This window comes from Pseudophryne corroboree, chromosome 9, assembly GCF_028390025.1.
Source record: "Pseudophryne corroboree isolate aPseCor3 chromosome 9, aPseCor3.hap2, whole genome shotgun sequence".
Taxonomy (NCBI): Eukaryota; Metazoa; Chordata; class Amphibia; order Anura; family Myobatrachidae; genus Pseudophryne; species Pseudophryne corroboree.
Genome location: NC_086452.1, coordinates 426024568 through 426049758, shown reverse-complemented (window position 1 = coordinate 426049758; position 25191 = coordinate 426024568). Strand labels below are relative to the sequence as shown.

Genomic DNA, 25191 nt, shown 5'->3' with positions numbered 1-25191 from the left:
CACAGCAACTCTCTATGTCAGGTTTTACAGGCACACACCCAGGAGGGAGAATGATATGTAGATGTATTAGTGCTCCCTCTGCTGAAGCTACTTCCGGGAGTACCAAGATGGCCGAAACAGGAAGTGATCATCAAACAGTGCTGCTGACTGATACATTGTATCAGGGAAGTGTGTGAGGTGAGACGGGGTACGTTGTATGTGCGGTCTGTTGTGTGAAGGGCAGGTGAGGTTATTATTGTGTGGTTTTTATTGGCCCATACAGTAGTGCAGGGTGGTCACAGCTCCCCTGTAATAATGACCAGGGTGCATGCATGCTGCAGGGGCAATACTCAGGCAGGGTATGACAGTCACTGGCTGTCCTGGTGTCCTGCACAGCTGATGCTGCAGCAATTCATGTGCCATGCAGCACACTCACACACATACACTATGTACAGTGTAGATGCCCTCATTGTGGGCAGCAGCAACACATATAACTGCTGGCCATGATCTCTAAATAAGCTTGGCACAAACCTAGCACAGCATTAAGGGCACTGACTGTTTTGTTGCAGGGCCCATTTGCTGTGGTTATAAGGTCCGTTTTGCAAATTAATAATACTGGTTGTATTGCTGTTATTTGGGGTCTGTACCAGGAGCTGCTGTACAGCCCCTAGGATGCAGGGCAGAGCCGGCCCTAACCAATATGATGCCCTAGGCAAGATTTTGGCTGGCGCTCCCTAGCACCGCTGCTAATTCTGCAAGAGATGCCTGGCATGAGTCAGCTGGCAGCCCTGTTAACGTCGGGCACCTTTTGTTTATAAAAATGCATCTTATTTGCTTTACTATGTGGCTAGGATGCACAAGCCGCTTCTGCTGATTAAAATTATATGCTGCATGCCTATATTCTGTGTGTGACTGCGGCTGTATCTGTGTACGAAATGCTACATTACAGTGATTTCCAGCAATACACACAGAATATAGGCATGCCGCATATCATTTTAATCAGCAGAAGCTGCTGGTGCCCCTCAGCATACCAAATGCCCTGGGCATTTGCATAGTTTGCCTATGCCTAAGGCCGGCTCTGATGCAGGGGCAGATTGGGCAGCCGGGATAGCGGGTAAACTCCCACTTGGCGAGTCCAATTGCCCCATCAGTTGGGCTGGGTAACTTCCTAATCTGCCGGCCCGACTGCTGCACTTCCAGGAGTCGCATTCCACAGTGGAACGCAAACCAGAAGCTGGCATCTGCACCGGCTCTCAGGCACTTGTGTGTGCCTTTAGCCTCAGCCGTGGGGTAGCATTGGCGGGACTGGCCTAGTATGGCACAACAGACTAATCAGCCCTAATGGAGGGGTGAACAGGACGGCAGGCTCTGTCTAACCTTCGCTATGTTTTCCCTGACTTAACTTCCGGCGATCTCTGGTAGTTTTGCAAGTTGCTCCCCTTGCTGCTTGTCTGTACCCAGGAACTGTGCTTCTTGCCGGCTCCTGCTTCACTGCTTCTTGGTCTGGGTCTCTCTTGTCCTACGAACGAGCAGCAAGGGGAGGAACCTGGAAAACTACCCAAGAGTGCCGAGGTTAAGGTAGGGATTGGACAATTAGCACTGTGACATGGTCCCAGCTGCACCATTTATACAACAAGGAGCTTAGAGATGTTTTGCCAACCCCCTTCCCCGGCCACTGGAACATACAACATACCTTACCCCCAGCGCCAGGGATAAGTCATACACTGCCCACCTTCCCCTCCAACCCCAGAGACATAAGGGTCTTTCCAAGTTGATGGTAGCTGTGCTAAATTTAGCACAGCCACGACCATCTTCCCTGACATGCGGGGGGACGCCCAGCACATCCGCCCCGCATGTCAGTGCCCCCCCCCCCTCCCCCGCACAAATACAAAAGCATCGCCGCTTTTGTATTTCAGGAGTAACTCCCGCCCAGTGCAGCTCCTGCGGCTGGCCGGGAGTTGTTTGTCGCTGCAGCGGCTGCGTGTAGCAGCTGCCGTGCCCCCCCCAACGTTCCGACCACGCCTCATAAACGGCGGCTTAACGACCAGGGTTATTCCTCGGACTTGCAACCTGGGATAATGCCCTGGCCCATGTCTGAATGGTATGCCCCTGGCGCTGACAGTAGCGCTTGGAGATAACATCACACCTGGTGAAAACGCACGTTTCTGGCAGCCATGGGTATTTTATCCTTGTACAGTAATCTGAATGAAGACATACTATAGTATATGTTGCCCAGGCATAATAATTACCTCTGTGGTTTATTCTGCCTGCAGTAATTATGTGACACGGGCGCAGATGTATTAACCTGGAGAAGGCATAAGGAAGTGATAAACCAGTGATATGTGCAAGGTGATAAAGGCACCAGCCAATCAGCTCCAATATTTAAATTAACAGTTAGGATCTGATTGGCTGGTATCTTTATCACCTTGTGCTCATTACTGGTTTATCACTTCCTTATGCCTTCTCCAGGTTAATACATCTGCCCCATTGTTACAGTAAACTGGCTCTGTTTCTCTCCTTTTGACCTTCATGTTGCTTCAACTGGGGGAGAGATTTGCATATATCTACATAAAATGAATAGATTGTATCCTACACTAGCCAGATCTTAAGTTACTGTGAGATGTGAGCCCTGGCATGATACAAGGCTGCTCCTTGCCTGTTGTTTGTAACAGTTTATATAGATTTACATTATTATTATTTCTCTGACGTCCTAGTGGATGCTGGGAACTCCGTAAGGACCATGGGGAATAGCGGCTCCGCAGGAGACTGGGCACAAAAGTAAAGCTTTAGGACTACCTGGTGTGCACTGGCTCCTCCCCCTATGACCCTCCTCCAAGCCTCAGTTAGATTTTTGTGCCCGAACGAGAAGGGTGCACACTAGGTGGCTCTCCTGAGCTGCTTAGTGAAAAGTTTAGTTTTAGGTTTTTTATTTTCAGTGAGACCTACTGGCAACAGGCTCACTGCATCGAGGGACAAAGGGGAGAAGAAGCGAACTCACCTGCGTGCAGAGTGGATTGGGCTTCTTAGGCTACTGGACACCATTAGCTCCAGAGGGATCGAACACAGGCCCAGCCATGGAGTCCGGTCCCAGAGCCGCGCCGTCGGCCCCCTTACAGAGCCAGAAGCAAGAAGAGGTCCGGAAAATCGGCGGCAGAAGACATCCTGTCTTCACCAAGGTAGCGCACAGCACTGCAGCTGTGCGCCATTGCTCCTCAGCACACTTCACACTTCGGTCACTGAGGGTGCAGGGCGCTAGGGGGGGGCGCCCTGAGCAGCAATAAAAACACCTTGGCTGGCGAAAATACATCACATATAGCCCCCGGGGCTATATGGATGAATTTTAACCCCTGCCAGAATCCATAAAAAAGCAGGAGAAAAGTCCGCGAAAAAGGGGCGGAACCTATCTCCTCAGCACACTGGCGCCTTTTTCCCTCACAGCTCCGGGAAGCTCCCTGGCTCTCCCCTGCAGTCACTACACTACAGAAAGGGTTAAAAAAGAGAGGGGGGCACTAATTAGGCGCAGTATTAACTATACAGCAGCTATAAGGGGAAAAACACTTATATAAGGTTATCCCTGTGTATATATATATATATATATATATATATATATATATATATATATATATATATATATATATATATATATATATTCTCTATCGTCCTAGTGGATGCTGGGGTTCCTGAAAGGACCATGGGGAATAGCAGCTCCGCAGGAGACAGGGCACAAAAAGTAAAGCTTTAGGATCAGGTGGTGTGCACTGGCTCCTCCCCCTATGACCCTCCTCCAAGCCTCAGTTAGATTTTTGTGCCCGGCCGAGAAGGGTGCAATCTAGGTGGCTCTCCTAAAGAGCTGCTTAGAAAAGTTTAGCTTAGGTTTTTTATTTTACAGTGAGTCCTGCTGGCAACAGGATCACTGCAACGAGGGACTTAGGGGAGAAGAAGTGAACTCACCTGCGTGCAGGATGGATTGGCTTCTTTGGCTACTGGACATTAGCTCCAGAGGGACGATCACAGGTACAGCCTGGATGGTCACCGGAGCCTCGCCGCCGGCCCCCTTGCAGATGCTGAAACAAGAAGAAGGTCCAGAATCGGCGGCATGAAGACTCCTCAGTCTTCTTAAGGTAGCGCACAGCACTGCAGCTGTGCGCCATTTCCTCTCAGCACACTTCACACGGCAGTCACTGAGGGTGCAGGGCGCTGGGAGGGGGGCGCCCTGGGAGGCAATGAAAACCTATTTTTGGCTAAAAATACCTCACATATAGCCTCCGGGGGCTATATGGAGATATTTAACCCCTGCCAGAATCCGTTAAGAGCGGGAGACGAGGCCGCCGAAAAAGGGGCGGGGCCTATCTCCTCAGCACACAGCGCCATTTTCCCTCACAGAAAGGCTGGAGGGAAGGCTCCCAGGCTCTCCCCTGCACTGCACTACAGAAACAGGGTTAAAACAGAGAGGGGGGGCACTAATTTGGCGTTAGAAATATATAAAAAAGATGCTATAAGGGAAAACACTTATATAAGGTTGTCCCTATATAATTATAGCGTTTTTGGTGTGTGCTGGCAAACTCTCCCTCTGTCTCTCCAAAGGGCTAGTAGGTCCTGTCCTCTATCAGAGCATTCCCTGTGTGTGTGCTGTGTGTCGGTACGTGTGTGTCGACATGTATGAGGACGATGTTGGTGAGGAGGCGGAGCAATTGCCTGTAATGGTGATGTCACTCTCTAGGGAGTCGACACCGGAATGGATGGCTTATTTAGGGAATTACGTGATAATGTCAACACGCGCCAAGGTCGGTTGACGACATGAGACGGCCGACAAACAATTAGTACCGGTCCAGACGTCTCAAAAACACCGTCAGGGGTTTTAAAACGCCCGTTTACTTTAGTCGGTTGACACAGACACAGACAGGGACACTGAATCCAGTGTCGACGGTGAATAAACAAACGTATTCCTTATTAGGGCCACACGTTAAGGGCAATGAAGGAGGTGTTACATATTTCTGATACTACAAGTACCACAAAAGAGGGTATTATGTGGGATGTGAAAAAACTACCGTAGTTTTTCCTGAATCAGATAAATTAAATGAAGTGTGTGATGATGCGTGGGTTCCCCCCGATAGAAAATATGGGCGGTATACCCTTTCCCGCCAGAAGTTAGGGCGCGTTGGGAAACACCCCTTAGGGTGGATAAGGCGCTCACACGCTTATCAGAACAAGTGGCGGTACCGTCTATAGATAGGGCCGTCCTCAAGGAGCCAGCTGACAGGAGGCTGGAAAATATCATAAAAAGTATATACACACATACTGGTGTTATACTGCGACCAGCGATCGCCTCAGCCTGGATGTGCAGAGCTGGGGTGGCTTGGTCGGATTCCCTGACTAAAAATATTGATACCCTTGACAGGGACAGTATTTTATTGACTATAGAGCATTTAAAGGATGCATTTCTATATATGCGAGATGCACAGAGGGATATTTGCACTCTGGCATCAAGAGTAAGTGCGATGTCCATATCTGCCAGAAGATGTTTATGGACACGACAGTGGTCAGGTGATGCAGATTCCAAACGGCACAAAGGTGTATTGCCGTATAAAGGAAGAGGAGTTATTTGGGGTCGGTCCATCGGACCTGGTGGCCACGGCAACTGCTGGAAAATCCACCGTTTTTACCCTAAGTCACATCTCTGCAGAAAAAGACACCGTCTTTTCAGCTTCAGTCCTTTCGTCCCTATAAGAGTCATATCTGCCCAGGGATAGAGGAAAGGGAAGAAGACTGCAGCAGGCAGCCCATTCCCAGGAACAGAAGCGTTCCACCGCTTCTGACAAGATCTCAGCATGACGCTGAGACCGTACAGGACCCCTGGATCCTACAAGTAGTATCCCAGGGGTACAGATTGGAATGTCGAGACGTTTCCCCTGCGCAGGCTCCTGAAGTCTGCTTTACCAAGGTCTCCCTCCGACAAGGAGGCAGTATGGGAAACAATTCACGAGCTGTATTCCCAGCAGGTGATAATTAAATTACCCCTCCTACAACAAGAAAAGGGGTATTATTCCACACTATATTGTGGTACTGAAGCCAGAAGGCTAGGTGAGACCTATTCTAAATCTAAAAAAATTTGAACACTTACAAAGGTTCAAATCAAGATGGAGTCACTCAGAGCAGTGATAACGAACTGGGAAGAAGGGGACTATATGGTGTCCCGAGACATCAGGGATGCTTACCTCCATGTCCCAAATTTGCCCTTATCACTAAGGGTACCTCAGGTTCGTGGTACAGAACTGTCACTATCAGTTTCAGACGCTGCCGTTTGGATTGTCCACGGCACCCCGGGTCTTTACCAAGGTAATGGCCGAAATGATGGTTCTTCTTCGAAGAAAAGGCGTCTTAATTATCCCTTACTTGGACGATCTCCTGATAAGGGCAAAGTCCAGGAAACAGTTGGAGGTCGGAGTAGCACTATCTCGGATACTGTTACAACAGCAGGGGTGGATTCTAAATATTCCAAAATCGCAGCTGATCCCGACAACAAGTCTCCTGTGCTTAGGGATGATTCTGGACACAGTCCAGAAAAAGGTGTTTCTCCCGGAAGAGAAAGCCAGGGAGTTATCCGAGCTAGTCAGGAACCTCCTAAAATCAGTGCATCATTGCACAAGGGCCATGGTAAAAAAATGGTGACTTCCTTCGAAGCAATTCCAGTCGGCAGATTTCATGCAAGAACTTTTCAGTGGGATCTGCTGGACAGATGGTCCGGATCGCATCTTCAGATGCATCAGCGGATAACCCTATATCCAAGGACAAGGGTGTCTCTCCTGTGGTGGTTACAGAGTGCTCATCTTCTAGAGGGCCGCAGATTCGGCATTCAGTTTTGGATGTTGGTGACCACGGAGGCCAGCCCGAGAGGCTGGGGAGCAGTCACACAAGAAAAAAATTTCCAGGGAGTGTGATCAAGTCTGGAGACTTTTCTCCACATAAATATAGCTAAGGGTAAATTTATAATGCTCTAAGCTTAGCAAGACCTCTGCTTCAAGGTCAGCCGGTATTGATCCAGTGGGATAAAACATCACGGCAGTCGCCCACGTAAATAGACAGGGCGGCACAAGAAGCAGGAGGGCAGTGGCAAAAACTGCAAGGACTTTTCGCTGGGCGGAAAATCATGTGATAGCACTGTCAGCAGTGTTTCATTCCGGGAATGGAAACTGGGAAGCAGACTTCCTCAGTAGGCACGACCTCCACCCGGTAGAGTGGGAACTTCATGGGGAAGTTTTCCACATGATTGTAAACCGTTGGGAATTACCAAAGGTGGACATGATGGCGTCCCGTCTGAACAAAAAACGGGACAGGTATTGCGCCAGGTTAAGAGACCCTCAGGCAATAGCTGTGGACGTTCTGGTAACACCGTGGGTGTACCAGTCGGTGTATGTGTTCCATCCTCTGCTTTTCATACCTAAGGTACTGAGAATTATAAGACGTAGAGGAGTAAGAACTATACTCATGGCTCCGGATTGGCCAAGAAGGACTTGGTACCCGGAACTTCAAGAGATGCTCACAGAGGACTTATGGCCTCTGCCGCTAAGAAGGGACTTGTTTCAGCAAGTACCATGTCTGTTCCAAGACTTACCGCAGCTGCGTTTGACGGCATGGCGGTGGAACGCCGGATCCTAAGGGAAAAGGCATTCAGGAAGAGGTCATTCCTACCCTGGTCAAAGCCAGAAAGGAGGTGACCGCACAACATTATCACCACATGTGGCGAAAATATGTTGCGTGGTGTGAGGCCAGGAAGGCCCCACGAAGAAATTTCAACTCGGTCGATTCCTGCATTTCCTGCAAACAGGAGTGTCTATGGGCCTCAAATTGGGGTCCATTAAGGTTCAAATTTCGGCCCTGTCGATTTTTCTTCCAGAAAGAATTGGCTTCAGTTCCTGAAGTCCAGAAGTTTGTCAAGGGAGTATTGCATATACAACCCCCTTTTGTGCCTCCAGTGGCACTGTGGGATCTCAACGTAGTTCTGGGATTCCTCAAAACACATTGGTTTAAAACCAGTCAAATCTGTGGATTTGAAGCATCTCACATGAAAAGTGAACATGCTCTTGGACCTGGCCTGGACCAGGCGAGTGTCAAATTGGTGGTTTTTTTCTCAAAAAAGCCCATATCTGTTTGTCCATTCGGACAGGGCAGAGCTGCGGACTCGTCCCCAGTTCTCTCCCTAAGGTGGTGTCAGTGTTTCACCTGAACCAGCTTATTGTGGTGTCTTGCGCCTACTAGGGACTTGGAGGACTCCAAGTTGCTAGATGTGGTCAGGGCCCTGAAAATATAGGTTCCAGGACGGCTGGAGTCAGGAAAACTGACTTGCTGTTATCCTGTATGCACCCAACAAACTGGGTGCTCTTGCTTCTAAGCAGACTTTTGCTAGTTGGATGTGTAATACAATTCAGCTTGCACATTCTGTGGCAGGCCTGCCACAGCCAAAATATGTAAATGCCCATTCCACAAGGAAGGTGGGCTCATCTTGGGCGGCTGCCCGAAGGGTCTCGGCTTTACAACTTTGCCGAGCGGCTATTTAGTCAGGGGCAAACACGTTTGTAAAATCCTACAAATTTGATACCCTGGCTAAGGAGGACCTGGAGTTCTCTCATTCGGTGCTGCAGAGTCATCCGCACTCTCCCGCCCGTTTGGGAGCTTTGGTATAATCCCCATGGTCCTTTCAGGAACCCCAGCATCCACTAGGACGATAGAGAAAATAAGAATTTACTTACCGATAATTCTATTTCTCGGAGTCCGTAGTGGATGCTGGGCGCCCATCCCAAGTGCGGATTATCTGCATTACTTGTACATAGTTACAAAAATCGGGTTATTATTTGTTGTGAGCCATCTTTTCAGAGGCTCCGCTGTTATCATACTGTTAACTGGGTTCAGATCACAGGTTGTACAGTGTGATTGGTGTGGCTGGTATGAGTCTTACCCGGGATTAATAAATCCTTCCTTATTGTGTACGCTCGTCCGGGCACAGTATCCTGAGGCTTGGAGGAGGGTCATAGGGGGAGGAGCCAGTGCACACCACCTGATCCTAAAGCTTTACTTTTTGTGCCCTGTCTCCTGCGGAGCCGCTATTCCCCATGGTCCTTTCAGGAACCCCAGCATCCACTACGGACTCCGAGAAATAGAATTATCGGTAAGTAAATTCTTATTATATATATATATAGCGCTCTGCTGTGTGCTGGCAAACTCTCCCTCTGTCTCCCCAAAGGGCTAGTGGGGTCCTGTCCTCTATCAGAGCATTCCCTGTGTGTGTGCTGTGTGTCGGTACGTTGGTGTCGACATGTATGAGGAGGAAAATGATGTGGAGGCGGAGCAATTGCCTGTAATAGTGATGTCTCCCCCTGGGGGGTCGACACCTGAGTGGATGAACTGTTGGAAGGAATTACGTGACAGTGTCAGCTCTTTACAAAAGACAGTTGATGACATGAGACAGCCGGATACTCAGCTTGTGCCTGTCCAGACGTCTCATAGGCCGTCAGGGGCTCTAAAGCGCCCGTTACCTCAGATGGCAGATACAGACGTCGACACGGATACTGACTCCAGTGTCGACGGTGAAGAGACAAACGTGACTTCCAGTAGGGCCACACGTTACATGATTGAGGCAATGAAAAATGTTTTACACATTTCTGTTAATACAAGTACCACTAAAAAGGGTATTATGTTCGGTGAGAAAAAACTACCTGTAGTTTTTCCTGAATCTGAGGAATTAAATGAAGTGTGTGATGAAACGTGGGTTTCCCCCGATAAAAAAACTGATAATTTCTAAAAAATTATTGGCATTATATCCTTTCCCGCCAGAGGTTAGGGTGCGTTGGGAAACCCCCCCTAAGGTGGATAAAGCGCTCACACGCTTGTCAAAACAGGTGGTTCTACCCTCTCCTGAGACGGCCGCCCTTAAGGATCCTGCTGATAGAAAGCAGGAGAATATCCTAAAATGTATTTACACACATACTGGTGTTATACTGCGACCAGCAATCGCCTCAGCCTGGATGTGCAGTGCTGGGTTAGCGTGGTCGGATTCCCTGACTGAAAATATTGATACCCTAGATAGGGACAGTATATTACTGACTATAGAGCATTTAAAAGATGCATTTCTATATATGCGTGATGCACAGCGGGATATTTGCCGACTGGCATCAAGAGTAAGTGCGCTGTCCATTTCTGCCAGAAGAGGGTTATGGACACGACAGTGGTCAGGTGATGCGGATTCCAAACGGCATATGGAAGTATTGCCTTATAAAGGGGAGGAGTTATTTGGGGTAGGTCTTTCAGACCTGGTGGCCACGGCAACAGCTGGGAAATCCACGTTTTTACCCCAGGTCGCCTCTTAACATAAGGGCAAGCGGGCAAAAGGTTCCTTTTTTCTGACACGTGGCAGAGGGAGAGGAATAAGGCTGCAGCAAACAGCTAGTTCCCAGGAACAGAAGCCCTCTCCCGCTTCTGCCAAGCCCTCAGCATGACGCTGGGGCTTTACAAGCGGACTTAGGCACGGTGGGGGCCCGTCTCAAGAATTTCAGCGCGCAGTGGGCTCACTCGCAAGTAGACCCCTGGATCCTTCAGGTGATATCTCAGGGGTACAAATTGGAATTCGAGACGTCTCCCCCTCGCCGTTTCCTAAAGTCTGCTTTACCGACGTCTCCCTCCGATAGGGAGCCAGTATTGGAAGGCAGTCACAAGCTGTATTCCCAGCAGGTGATAATCAAGGTACCCCTCCTGCAACAGGGAAAGGGGTATTATTCCACACTGTTCTTGGTACCGAAGCCGGATGGCTCGGTGAGACCGATTTTAAATCTAAAATCTTTGAACACTTACATACAGAGGTTCAAATTCAAGATGGAGTCACTCAGAGCGGTGATTGCGTACCTGGAAGAAGGGGACTATATGGTGTCTCTGGACATCAAGGATGCTTACCTTCATGTCCCAATTTACCCTTCTCACCAAGGGTACCTCAGGTTTGTGGTACAGAACTGTCACTATCAGTTTCAGACGCTGCCGTTTGGATTGTCCACGGCACCCCGGGTCTTTACCAAGGTAATGGCCGAAATGATGATACTCCTTCGAAGGAAGGGAGTTTTAGTTATCCCTTACTTGGACGATCTCCTGATAAGGGCAAGATCCAGGGAACAGTTGGAGGTCGGAGTAGCACTATCTCAGGTAGTGTTGCAGCAGCATGGTTGGATTCTCAATATTCCAAAATCGCAGCTGATTCCGACGACTCGTCTTCTGTTCCTAGGGATGATCCTGGACACAGTCCAGAAAAAGGTGTTTCTCCCGGAGGAGAAAGCCAGGGAGTTATCCGAACTAGTCAGGAACCTCCTAAAACCGAGCCAGGTCTCAGTGCATCAATGCACAAGGGTCCTGGGGAAAATGGTGGCTTCCTACGAAGCAATCCCATTCGGCAGATTCCACGCAAGAACTTTCCAGTGGGACCTGCTGGACAAATGGTCCGGGTCGCATCTTCAGATGCATCAGCGGATAACCCTGTCACCAAGGACAAGGGTGTCTCTTCTGTGGTGGTTGCCGAGTGCTCATCTTCTAGAGGGCCGCAGATTCGGCATTCAGGACTGGGTCCTGGTGACCATGGATGCCAGCCTGCGAGGCTGGGGAGCAGTCACACAGGGAAGGAATTTCCAGGGCTTATGGTCAAGCCTGGAGACATCACTTCACATAAATATCCTGGAGCTAAGGGCCATTTACAATGCTCTAAGCTTAGCAAGACCTCTGCTTCAAGGTCAGCCGGTGTTGATCCAGTCGGACAACATCACGGCAGTCGCCGACGTAAACAGACAGGGCGGCACAAGAAGCAGGAGGGCAATGGCAGAAGCTGCAAGGATTCTTCGCTGGGCGGAAAATCATGTGATAGCACTGTCAGCAGTGTTCATTCCGGGAGTGGACAACTGGGAAGCAGACTTCCTCAGCAGGCACGACCTCCACCCGGGAGAGTGGGGACTTCATCCAGAAGTCTTCCACATGATTGTAAACCGTTGGGAAAAACCAAAGGTGGACATGATGGCGTCCCGCCTCAACAAAGAAAACTGGACAGGTATTGCGCCAGGTCAAGGGACCCTCAGGCAATAGCTGTGGAAGCTCTGGTAACGCCGTGGGTGTACCAGTCAGTGTATGTGTTCCCTCCTCTGCCTCTCATACCCAAGGTACTGAGAATTATACGACTGAGAGGAGTAAGAACTATACTCGTGGCTCCGGATTGGCCAAGAAGGACTTGGTACCCGGAACTTCAAGAGATGCTCACGGAGGATCCGTGGCCTCTACCTCTAAGTAGGGACCTGCTCCAGCAAGGACCCTGTCTGCTCCAAGACTTACCGCGGCTGCGTTTGACGGCATGGCGGTTGAACGCCGGATCCTGAAGGAAAAAGGCATTCCGGATGAAGTCATTCCTACCCTGATCAAAGCCAGGAAGGATGTAACCGCAAAACATTATCACCGCATTTGGTGAAAATATGTTGCGTGGTGCGAGGCCAGTAAGGCCCCGACGGAGGAATTTCAACTGGGTCGATTCCTACATTTCCTGCAAACAGGAGTGTCTATGGGCCTGAAATTGGGGTCCATTAAGGTTCAAATTTCGGCTCTGTCAATTTTCTTCCAGAAAGAACTAGCTTCAGTCCCTGAAGTTCAGACGTTTGTAAAAGGGGTACTGCATATACAGCCTCCTTTTGTGCCTCCAGTGGCACCTTTGGATCTCAATGTAGTTTTGGGGTTCCTAAAGTCTCATTGGTTTTAACCACTTAAATCCGTGGATTTGAAATATCTCACATGGAAAGTGGTCATGCTATTGGCCCTGGCCTCGGCCAGGCGCGTGTCAGAATTGGCGGCTTTATCCTGTAAAAGCCCTTATCTGATTTTCCATTCGGACAGGGCGGAATTGAGGACTCGTCCTCAGTTTCTCCCTAAGGTGGTTTCAGCGTTTCACTTGAACCAACCTATTGTGGTGCCTGCGGCTACTAGGGACTTGGAGGACTCCAAGTTGCTAGACGTTGTCAGGGCCCTGAAAATATATGTTTCCAGGACGGCTGGAGTCAGAAAATCTGACTCGCTGTTTATCCTGTATGCACCCAACAAGCTGGGTGCTCCTGCTTCTAAGCAGACTATTGCTCGTTGGATTTGTAGTACAATTTCAGCTTGCACATTCTGTGGCAGGCCTGCCACAGCCAAAATCTGTAAATGCCCACTCCACAAGGAAGGTGGGCTCATCTTGGGCGGCTGCCCGAGGGGTCTCGGCTTTACAACTTTGCCGAGCAGCTACTTGGTCAGGAGCAAATACGTTTACAAAATTCTACAAATTTGATACCCTGGCTGAGGAGGACCTGGAGTTCTCTTATTCGGTGCTGCAGAGTCATCCGCACTCTCCCGCCCGTTTGGGAGCTTTGGTATAATCCCCATGGTCCTTACGGAGTTCCCAGCATCCACTAGGACGTCAGAAAAAATAAGATTTTACTCACCGGTAAATCTATTTCTCGGAGTCCGTAGTGGATGCTGGGCGCCCATCCCAAGTGCGGATTATCTGCAATACTTGTACATAGTTATTGTTAACTAAATCGGGTTATTGTTGTTGTGAGCCATCTTTTCAGAGGCTCCTCTGTTATCATGCTGTTAACTGGGTTCAGATCACAAGTTGTACGGTGTGATTGGTGTGGCTGGTATGAGTCTTACCCGGGATTCATGAATCCTTCCTTATTGTGTACGCTCGTCCGGGCACAGTATCCTAACTGAGGCTTGGAGGAGGGTCATAGGGAGAGGAGCCAGTGCACACCAGCTAGTCCTAAAGCTTTACTTTTGTGCCCAGTCTCCTGCGGAGCCGCTATTCCCCATGGTCCTTACGGAGTTCCCAGCATCCACTACGGACTACGAGAAATAGATTTACCGGTGAGTAAAATCTTATTTTTTATACTAAGCATTTAATGCATTAAATCTGTGGAAAATGTTCTTTTAGCAGAGTAACAAGTCAACAGGAGATACAGTACGGTCAAACACCTGGTGTAGAATGTCACCAACGCATTATTTGTGTTGGGCCTCAGTTGTGTTCTGTACAGTTTTACTTGAACACAGGGGCAGATGTATTATTAACCTGGAGAAGGCATAAGGAAGTGATAAACCAGTGATATGTGCAAGGTGATAAACACACCAGCCAATCAGCTCTCATATGTAAATTAACAGTTAAGAGATGATTGGCTGGTGCATTATCACCTTGCACTCAACACTGCTTTATCACTGGTTTATAGCCTTCTCCAGGATAATACATCTACCCCATAGTTTGCTGTTTCCTTAGGTAGACCACTGAAGGTCCACATTAGCATTAGGTCGACATGCAATAGATCGATATGGGCGTTAGATCGTACTAGTTCGACATGAGTTATTCACATTTTCTTAAATTTTTGGATTTTTTCATACTTAACGATCCACATGGACTACGCTTGGAACGGTAACCTGTGCCGTTCGCTCGCCATGTGAGGGGACACAGTGCACTAATTGGGGTTCCCGGTCACTTTACGGAGAAAAAGACACCAAAAACTCATGTTGACTTAATGCCAATGTCGACCTAGTACACGTCGACCTAGTACATGTCCACCTAATGCCAATGTCGACCTAGTACATGTCGACCTAAGTTGGGTCGACCCATACCCGTTTCCTTATTCTGTCAAATCATTCTGCCACCTGATTGTTTATCCTTTTGCAGCCACATGATAATATGAGGTAAACATCTCATAGCCTTCCTGTATTCCATCCTCTCCCAGGTGTGGTACAGAATGTTGACATTCAGAATGTTTCATGGATGTTATATCAACATGTCAAATATAAACATTGGAATCAGTAGGTTATCCCGATGAACGGGATGCCGGGGCCAGAATACAGACAACAGTGTCGTTGTCGCCCCCCCCCCCCCCCCGCACCTTCAGAATCCAGACAGCCACGTAGTTAACACCATAAACTTCCCCTGTCACCTTCCCTAACCCACCCTTCCTCCTTCCTTCCCCGCTGCCTGAACCTAACCCTCCCCGCTTGGCGCTTAACCTTAACCTCCCCTTCTAAGTGCCTAAACCTAACCCTCCAGTACTAAACCCTAACCTTCCCATCCCTACACTCAACTCTAAGCCCCATTCTAATGCTTAAACCTAAAGACCCTCCACCCCCCACCCCCACGCGGCAGGATGCGATAGCGTTCAGCTGAGAGGATGATCAGGACTCTAGGCGTCTGTATTTTGACGCTGGGAATCCCACCTTTATCTTCATTTTGACGTCTGTATTCTGGCCACATGTCTACATTCCGGGATCCCGTTCGGCGGCATTTTAAGTGCGACCCGTCAACATTAACATGATGTTATTGTGAATGTTGGCAGTTTGCATTTTGACATAGCGTCAAACCCTAGCCGCAGCCTAACCCTGAAATGTATTGTCAACATCCTGTCTGTTGACATTCACAATGGATACAGTAGCCGAGATGTAATAGTGTCCGAGATTGCCGGAGTTTCAGGATGCTGGCTGATCCTGAACCCTTTTTTTAAAAAGTTGCAGACCTTTACAAGGCAAAACCATGTCTTGTAAATGACTGCCTCTTTAAACAAACTGGACAAAATCCACACCTCCGGCATTATGTCCATGTCGGCTATGGGTCATTAGGTCGACGCTATTGGTCGACACAGTCATTAGGTTGACATGGAAAAAGGTCAACATGAGGTTTTTTAAAAACTTTTGTTGTCGTTTTCATTGTAAAGTGATGGGGAACCACAATTAGGGCACAGTGTCACCTCGCAAGGTAAGTGCGGGCAAGGTGCTGCGCTCGGCACAGGTTACTATTCCCAATCGTAGTCCACGTGGATTGTAAAGTATGAAAAAGTGAAAAAAAGTAAAAAAACACATGTTGACCTAGTACATGTCAACCAATAGTGGTGAACCTAATGACCGTATCCCATCCTTGTCAACAATTTGACTATCAATGTTCATACCATATTCACATAATGACTACATCCTGTACCCTTCTACCTGTGAAGATATTGTGATGAGTGGAATAGACCTAATAACTGATTTTGCTACTGTCAGACTGGAGATCTGGCAGAGAAATGTTATTTCCATTAGTGTTGGGTCACAAGTTGTTGTCTAATATGAATAATAAACCAACATTTGCATCCAAGTATCTCTCCCTTCTTGCCCCAAGGTGTAAGCATTATCAATGGCTTCCCGCGCAGGACCCCGGGCAGCTGGAACGGACGGAAGTGATTTTCAGCATCGAGAAAGGGTGGCCAATCACTACCAAATGAGGTGCCGTATTTATTCTATAACGCTAATGCCACAGCAGCAACGATTAACCTGCTCATAAGATTCCGACATCTCTTTATCTATATTAGGAATAATCGCGACACATTACTTTTGCAAATATGTATTAGAGCAATGCCACCCAAACCTTAAACTTTAGTACTATTTGGTGTTACCAGCAGGGTCCCCATCAACTGTTTTGGCTCAAAATGACTAGTGAACAGTGCTAGGTCATGGTTTGGAGAATGGCGGAAACTAGTTAAATTAAACTGTGTATTACATTTTAACATGGTGACCTCTATCGTATGCAAATATTAAATATGGGTTTTAGAAGGACACCCCCTCTGTACCTCCAGAGACGTTACCTCGGCATACTATATTCTCTTTGTGATGTGGATGGTTGATCCATTTTTTTTGACTATAGTAAATTCTTTATAAAAATTAGAACATCCTTTAATCAATAACTTATTAATATTGGTGTATCCGAATATGCCAAGATAGACAGTATAAATAGATGTGAATAAAAATTAATAAAAACAGTCTACCTGTGGCCCATCAATATAATAATAATAATCAGCCAATGTAATATCACTAGTTATCGTGATCACGTGGAATGACAGTAATTTAGGTGAACTACATACAAATATGAAATACTTAATAATCCAATTGGTGTAGGAAAATATCACATTCATATGTATATTCTAGATGGTAGTATGAAGGAAGAACAAGTACTGATTCTGCTGTCGGTGTTGGGCACATAGTATTACAATTCCCTCAGTTTCTATAACACTTGGTATTCCCTGTATGTCCTCCATCCAGGTACTAACCAAGCCCACCACTGCTTAGCTTCCAAGATCGGATGGTGTTGGGTGTTTACAGTATCATATGGTAGTAGATAAATACTAGATTATATGACCTCTGGGATCACTGATGAGTGTTCACCTAGCATGAACTAGGATAGAAAGAATAGAGCAAGAAGGAATATTTAACTGGAGTGTTGATTACAATCTTCAGATTGAAAATAGTGCTAGGTGGTTCTGCTGTCAGTGTTTAGACAAGGGTTAATAAATTCATAACGGCTCTATAAAGTGACAGCCCTGGAATCACTGATGAGAGTCCACATAGAAAGTATAGAGTTGTAGCTTATTGGATCACAATAATGTCACCTCAGGGGTGCACAACAAATGACAAGTTTATATCTATGGGGTATAAAAAATTCCCAGATCTGCGCCTGTATGTGTAAGCTGCTTTGATTTTGGTTCCAGAATAAACAATAAAAATTATGTCAAAGCGCTATGAGTGGGAAGGGAAGGGGGGGAGGGGAAGATACCAGTATGTTTACAGCTCTTTTTTGAGTTGATAAGATGAGTGTCCGGAAATTTTATTTTTAATGAGTGAGTTTGGATTCCATATAGCTGCCTTGTGGGATATCCTCAGCAGGTAGTAGTGGGCTAACTGTCCCTATCTGTACCTTGCTGTGTTGATGATTTCTGGCTCCCGTGGCTGGTTTCCAAGCTTCTGCCTCACGATCTTCACGGCCGAATTGCGGGTTTTGCAGCACTTCCGGTCGCGGCAATGACTTACTTCCGGTCACACTGTCCGACGCGTTTCATGCCTCAGCACTTAGTCATGGATAGAGTGTATTGCATGAGATGCTCTATTTATTGAATTACATCTAAAAAATTTTATTTATAGAACATTTAAAAACGGAAATCCTTTGTTTATAAAACAGGAAGTGATGTCATATTTTGGTGGGAACCTCATGCTTCTTTCTTTTACGGGTATCATTGGGGGATTAATGTGTAAATAAGTTATGTGAAATTAATATATGAATAAAATATTTTAAAAGGTTATTTTAAAAGAATATCTTTATTTATATAGGATATCTTTATAAGGATCTGAGTATTTTATTCTAAAAAGGTTTTTAAATTTATATCTATATTAAGACCATTCGGTTGCAGGGTTTTTAAATGGTATATCCATTTTGTTTCATTCTTTAGCAATTCTGCTACATTATTTCCACCTCTCCAATTTTTTTGAACTTTTTGTATACCCATGAATGAGAGGTTGGAGGCATCTTTACTGTGATGCTCCAGATAATGTTGAGATACACTGTGAGTCGTTAGTCCTTTCTTTATGTTGTATAGGTGTTCCGAGATGCGAATGCTTAATTTTCTTTTCGTTTGGCCTACATATTGATAGCCGCATGGGCATTCAATCAGGTAAATCACTCCCTCGGTGTGACAGGTTATTTGACCTTGAAGATCATATTCCTTATTCGTTATATTTGATTTAAATTTGGTTATCGGTTTAATTCCTTTCTTTTTCGTAATTTTGCAAGCATTGCACTGTAAACAGTGGAAGTAACCTTTTGATCCAGTTCGTGTTTTTTCTTCAATTGGGACAAAACGTCTTGTTAGATCCTGTCTTAAATTTTTCGCTCTTCTATAAATTATTTTTGTTTTTTTCGGAAGAATTTTATTCAGTTGATCATCCAGGTTCAAAATGTGCCAATGTTTTTTCAGCATTTTTTCTATTAAATGGTGATCACTGCTATATTGGGTTATAAATGATTCCAATTGATTCCAAATGATTAACTTAGTTTATATCTATGATTAGCTTTAATTTCTGACTGTGAAATTAAAATAAGTTTTTGGACCAAAAACTGACCAAACATCTTGGCATGTTCTAATATAGATGGGGCTGTTTGAGTGACATTCCCGAATAAAAAAATCCACCTAAAAGGGTTACAATTAAAAAATAAATAAACAATGTTGCAGTGAAGTAAGATTACAATAAAACTCAGGGTATGAGTAATAGGTGAATTAAATATACACTAGCAACAAAGTTGCGGGCACTTGTAACTAAAGGTTAATCACGACCCATATGTCAAGGTAGAGTCTACAACCCTTCAGGTTAAAAATGAAGAAATAGATGTTACCAGGAGATAAGGTCTTGCTGAGGGTAATCCAATGAATTTGGACCTACGGAGCAAAGACCTTACCCATGGGGGTAATTCTGAGTTGATCGCAGCAGGAACTTTGTTAGCAGTTGGGCAAAACCATGTGCACTGCAGGGGAGGCAGATGTAACATGTGCAGAGAGAGTTAGATTTGGGTGGGGTGTCTTCAATCTGCAATCTAAATTGCAGTGTAAAAATAAAGCAGCCAGTATTTACCCTGCACAGAGACAAAATAACCCACCCAAATCTAACTCTCTCTGCAAATGTTATATCTGCCTCCCCTGCAGTGCACATGGGGGTAATTCCAATATGATCACAGCATCAAATTTGTTAGCAGTTGGGCAAAACCATGTGCACTGCAGGTGTGGCAGATATAACATGTGCAGAGAGAGTTAGATTTGGGTGTGGTGTGTTCAATCTGCAGTCTAAATTGCAGTGTAAAAATAAAGCAGCCTGAAACAAAATATCCCACCCAAATCTAACTCTCTCTGCAAATGTTATATCTGCCCCCCTTCCCGCTGCAGTGCACATGGTTTTGCCCAACTGCTAACAAATTTGATGCTGAGATCAACTCTGAATTAGGCCCCAAGTTCCGGTCATCGAGAGCTACTGAGGCAGAAGATGCTTTTCACCTGCTGCACGGGCTTGATCACTTGGCTTGGTCGCCCTCAAAAGCTGGACTTCATTATTTGCTGTATCAATGACCATTTATGTCCACCCAGATGTATAACAGGAAAATCTTTATTCCTTTGCCGGATTTCTTTTAGGTGCCGACTGATTGTCATGAGAATTTAGGGCGTATGACTACGCTCACCCTAGGAATTAAAATGGATATTTTTAAGGTAGTCTGGTCAGAGACTAAAGAGCTGACTTGTATGTACACCAGCCACTAGAGGGAAGTTCTGTATATGAACGTACGGAATAAGCCTAATCTTTATCTTGTCTAATCTTCCTTTAAACATAGAAAAGGTTCATAAACGGCACTTAGAAGACTTCCCCATAGACTTGTACAGGACCTAAATGCTGTATCCTGCAATAATAATTTGCATTATTTTTTATCATCTTGGTTGCTCTAAAAACAATTTGCATTATTACCCTGGTAATGTTTTATTTACACAATGCTTACTACTGTGTGAAAGGGGTATGGGTCATTAGGTCTATTACACTTAGGTCGACATTAGTTTTTTGACTGTTTTTGGTGTCTTCGTAAAGTGACGGGAACCCCAATTAGTGCACAGTGTCCCCTCGCAGGTTATCGTTCCCAATTGTAGTCCACGTGGATAGTAAAGTATGAAAAAGTTCAAAAAATAAATAAAAAATTGTGAAAAACTCATGTCGACCTATTGACCATGTCGATCTAATGCAGGCCTGGCCAACCTGTGGCTCTCCAGCTGTTGTAAAACTACAAGTCCCATCATGCTTTGCCACAGGTTTGCTATTAGGGAATGCTAAAACTGTGGCAAGGCATGCTGGGATGTGTAGGTTCACAACATCTGGAGAGCCGAAGGTTGGCCAGGCCTGATCTAATGCATGTCGAGCTAATGACCGTATCCCTGTGAAAGCCAGCGCCAGGTTATCGCTGACTGACAGCTGCTCTCGTTGTTCCTGATGTTTCCTGTCTCTGTATTGCAGTGTCTCTCTGAAGAATGAAATTAAGAAACTGATCTACGCCCATGTAATAATCTGGGTGCTGCTGGCTGCCCAGATGTGTGTGGCCCACCTTAAGCTGGTCTCCCATGATTTGGTGGCCATGCCGTACCAGTGGGAGTACCCGTACCTGCTGAGCATCGTCCCTTCTCTTTTTGGATTGTTCTCCTTCCCCCGTAACAACATCAGCTACCTGGTGATCTCCATGATCAGCTCCGGTCTCTTCTCCATCGCCCCCCTGATCTACGGCAGCATGGAAATGTTCCCCATGGCTCAGCAGTTATACCGCCACGGCAAGGCTTACCGCTTTATCTTCGGCTTCTCCGCCGTCTCCGTCATGTACTTGGTTATGGTCCTGGCCGTGCAGGTTCACGGATGGCAGCTTTACTACAGCAAGAAACTGCTGGACTCTTGGTTCAGCAGCACTCAGGAGAAGAAGAAGAAATAAGCAGGGGTCTGGAAGGGACAATAGAGAGATGAATCTGCCCAGGTGCATGGTGTAACTCGTACATGTAAGAAGATGACAGCTCCAGACTGCCGATATCATGAGGACGAGTCCCAGGGCAAAAAACCATGATTCCCCAAACTTGGTTTTGGTTTATTTATAGGTGCATTCACCACAGATCAGGCTTGATGGGTCCATCCTATTAGAAGTCAATACTTTTGTTCTTGTGTCTCCACCAGTCCGTGATTTCATTTACTGTTTAAAAGAAATGTCCATGTGAATATAATTGAATGCCTTGTATGAAATAAGAACGTTTAAACTTTCCGAGTGTGTTCTACGTTTTCTTTAATAATTCCAGTATTTTCAGTAGATCTAGTACAGATCTCATCAGGCAAAGGCAATGAAATCTGTGGGCCTGCTCTCTTATAGAAAAAATAGAAGAGAAAAAACGCCAGCGTTCTGTAAATCACATATTATACATAGTACCAGCTCTATGGCAGTATAAATACATTCATGGTCTCAAATTTAAGAGAGACAGTTGTCCTTACGGATCCCGTATGATATACCGGCTGTCAGTATAGCAATACCGGCATCCCGTCTGCCGGAATCCCGGCAGTGAGTCCTCTCGTGGGCTGGCTGCTCTCGACACGCTTCGAGCCCGGTGGCGAGCTTTGCTCCCCAGAGGTTCTAGTCCCACTGGGTTAGTGGCGTGAACCCACCAACCGAGTGGGAATATTGGGCGGGTGTTGGGATTCTGGTCGCCGGTAAAATGCTAGCTGTTGGGATCCCGGCATCTGTATCCTGAATGCCGAGATCCCGACAGCCGCCATTTTAATTGCATTCTGTCCTTACCAGATTTGTATCTATAATGGGTGCATAGTGTATTAAGCACACTGACCACTAGTTCCAAGCCAGCCCATAACGCACACACCCTGCAACTTTTCACAATACTTACCTCTCCATAAGCGCTGTAGAAATCACTGGGGAAATGGCTCAGGCACCATTTTCCCGGAGATCAGCGCATGCGTAGTATTGAAAACACAGGGGAAATGGCACCTGCAACATTTTCCTGCAGACCAGTTCCAGAGTCTACTGGGGGCATGCATGGGAAAGGGTGTGGGGGGCACACAGGGAGGCTGCACCGGTGCACCCCCCTCTGTTAAATCACCCCTGGTCTTTATTATTGCAGGTTTTGTTGGATATATACAGATATGCAATAGTACGACAGCAACTGTCTTTTTGTTCTGTATCCACATACATAGGTGAAATGCCTGGAGCGCTATAGATGAGAATGATTGTGCTTTATTTTATTTCTGTGGGTGATGGAAAATACATATTGCAGAGCTGATGCACATGAAGGGGAATATTAGGATGTAGTAGAAATGGTTTCATTTTGCGTATTATTATGGGACCCATCCCAGCTAATGTTTAGCTATTGGCTACGGTTTGTGAGATGGGTGAACAGTACTTGGCTTTGAGGGGTAGGAGAAAGTACTCCATTACATTTTTTTTTTAATTTTTTTTTTTACAAAGGGTCAGTGACGATTCAGGATAAAACAGACCAGTGCTGCTTACCCTTCTATCTGTCTGGGTTTAGTTGTCCTTTATAGGCCATGTGTATGACTTCCGTAAATGAAGGTGTTTGCTGAAACGCATATCTGCCACTGTTATTTGAGGTGTGTTGTATTCCAGTTTCCGATAAGTGGTGATTTGCATGAGGTGTGACCTGTGTATCCACAATAGCAATTGAACTAAACTCAACTGGTTCCTGTTCATAAGTTATACATGAGTACTCCCTGGGGCATCTGTGTCCTGCTTTCACCTACATGCATACAAAGGGTTCATTACCTGGTGGTTGTTTTTTAAAAACACTTCTAAATGCTCTTTATCATGACCCTAAGGGTTAATGAAAGAGTAGGCTGTCTTTATTTGATAAGTCATTTAAATCTTAAAAAAAGAAAAGGTTGTTAAGCTTAAAATTTTCTTTGCTTCACTTTGTCTAGCATATACACTGCTCAAAAAAATAAAGGTAACACTAAAATAACACATCCTAGATCTGAATGAATGAAATATTCTTATTAAATACCTTGTTCTTTACATAGTTGTATGTGCTGACAACAAAATCACCCAGAAATTATCAATGGAAATCAAATTTATTAACCCATGGAGGTCAGGATTTGGAGTCACGCTCAAAATTAAAGTGGAAAAACACACTACAGGCTGATCCAACTTTGATGTAATGTCCTTAAAACAAGTCAAAATGAGGCTCAGTAGTGTGTGTGGCCTCCACGTGCCTGTATGACCTCCCTACAACCCACACAAGTGGCTCAGGTTGTGCAGCTCATCCAGGATGGCACATCAATGCGAGCTGTGGCAAGGTTTGCTGTGTCTGTCAGCGCAGTGTCCAGAGCATGGAGGCGCTACCAGGAGACAGGTCAGTACATCAAGAGACGCGGAGGAGGCCGTAGGAGGGCAACAACCCAGCAGCAGGACTGCTACCTCTGCCTTTGTGCAAGGAGGAACAGGAGGAGCACTGCCAGAGCCCTGCAAAATGACCTCCAGCAAGCCACAAATGTGCATGTGTCTACTGAAACGATCAGAAACAGACTCCATGAGGGTGGTATGAGGGCCCAACGTCCACAGGTGGGGGTTGTGCTTACAGCCCAACACTGTGCAGAACATTTGGCATTTGCCAAGAACACCAAGATTGGCAAATTCGCCACTGGCGCCCTGTGCTCTTCACAGATGAAAGCAGGTTCTCACTGAGCACATGTGACAGACGTGACAGAGTCTGGAGGTGCCAAGGAGAACGTTCTGCTGCCTGCAACATCCTCCAGCATGACCGGTTTGGCAGTGGGTCAGTAATGGTGTGGGGTGGCATTTCTTTGGGGGGCCGCACAGCCCTCCATGTGCTCGCCAGAAGTAGCCTGACTGCCATTAGGTACTGAGATGAGATCCTCGGACCCCTTGTGAGACCATATGCTGGTGCGGTTGGCCCTGGGTTCCTCCTAATGCAAGACAATGATAGACCTCATGTGGCTGGAGTGTGTCAGCAGTTCCTGCAAGACGAAGGCATTGATGCTATGGACTGGCCCGCCTGTTCCCCAGACCTGAATCCAATTGAGCACATCTGGGACATCATGTCTCGCTCCATCCACCGACGCCACGTTGCACCACAGACTGTCCATGAGTTGGCGGATGCTTTAGTCCAGGTCTGGGAGGAGATCCCTCAGGAAACCATCCGCCACCTCATCAGGAGCATGCCCAGGCGTTGTAGGGAGGTCATACAGGCACGTGGAGGCCACACACACTACTGAGCCTCATTTTGACTTGTTTTAAGGACATTACATCAAAGTTGGATCAGCCTGTAGTGTGTTTTTCCACTTTAATTTTGAGTGTGACTCCAAATCCAGACCTCCATGGGTTAATAAATTTGATTTCCATTGATAATTTCTGGGTGATTTTGTTGTCAGCACATTCAACTATGTAAAGAGCAAAGTATTTAATAAGAATATTTAATTCATTCAGATCTAGGATGCGTTATTTTGGTGTTCCCTTTATTTTTTTGAGCAGTGTAGTAACGTATATATGATGTGCCTGATTCATATTTGTAAGTAAAGCAAGAAAGAAACCATGTTGCGCTGCAGATGAAGCAGATGTAACATGTGCAGAGAGAGTTAGATTTGGATGGGGTGTGTTCAAACTGAAATTGCAGTGTGAAAATCGGTCTTGCCCACTCTCCCGTAAGTTGTGGGAGACTCTAAATTTTACTGGCAGACCCCTGCACCAACTGAAGAGTGGCGGAATCTCTCCCATCCCACCCACTTCATAATGAAGCAGGTAGGATGAGATTATAGCTGGGA

The 25191-nt window shown here is 46.3% G+C and overlaps 2 protein-coding genes across 8 annotated transcripts in view; one reads left to right on the top strand and one right to left on the bottom strand.

Annotated features, from left to right (window-relative positions):
* The window catches only part of CIDEC (cell death inducing DFFA like effector c), a 92830-nt gene that overhangs the window by 55524 nt on the left and 12115 nt on the right, over window positions 1-25191 (bottom strand). The window contains exon 1 of one of the 4 annotated variants that reach the window (XM_063940963.1): window positions 1357-1470. The exons of 1 other annotated variant lie outside the window; for it this stretch is intronic. The gene's annotated coding sequence lies outside the window, so the exon portion shown is untranslated. Of the gene's footprint in view, window positions 1-38; window positions 115-1356; window positions 1471-25191 lie in introns of those variants that run through there. 2 more of the 4 variants (XM_063940962.1, XM_063940961.1) reach the window with 2 other exon arrangements.
* JAGN1 (jagunal homolog 1) lies at window positions 31-21652 on the top strand. 4 transcript variants are annotated; one of them, XM_063940967.1, is made up of 3 exons: window positions 31-177; window positions 16178-16281; window positions 20869-21652. In XM_063940967.1, the coding sequence occupies exons 2-3, from the start codon at window positions 16193-16195 to the stop codon at window positions 21329-21331; spliced, it is 552 nt and encodes a 183-aa protein (XP_063797037.1). In that variant the 5' UTR covers window positions 31-177; window positions 16178-16192; the 3' UTR covers window positions 21332-21652. The 4 variants fall into 4 exon arrangements, with proteins under 4 accessions (XP_063797037.1, XP_063797039.1, XP_063797038.1 ...); XM_063940969.1 differs by having other exon boundaries at window positions 31-187; XM_063940968.1 differs by having other exon boundaries at window positions 31-223.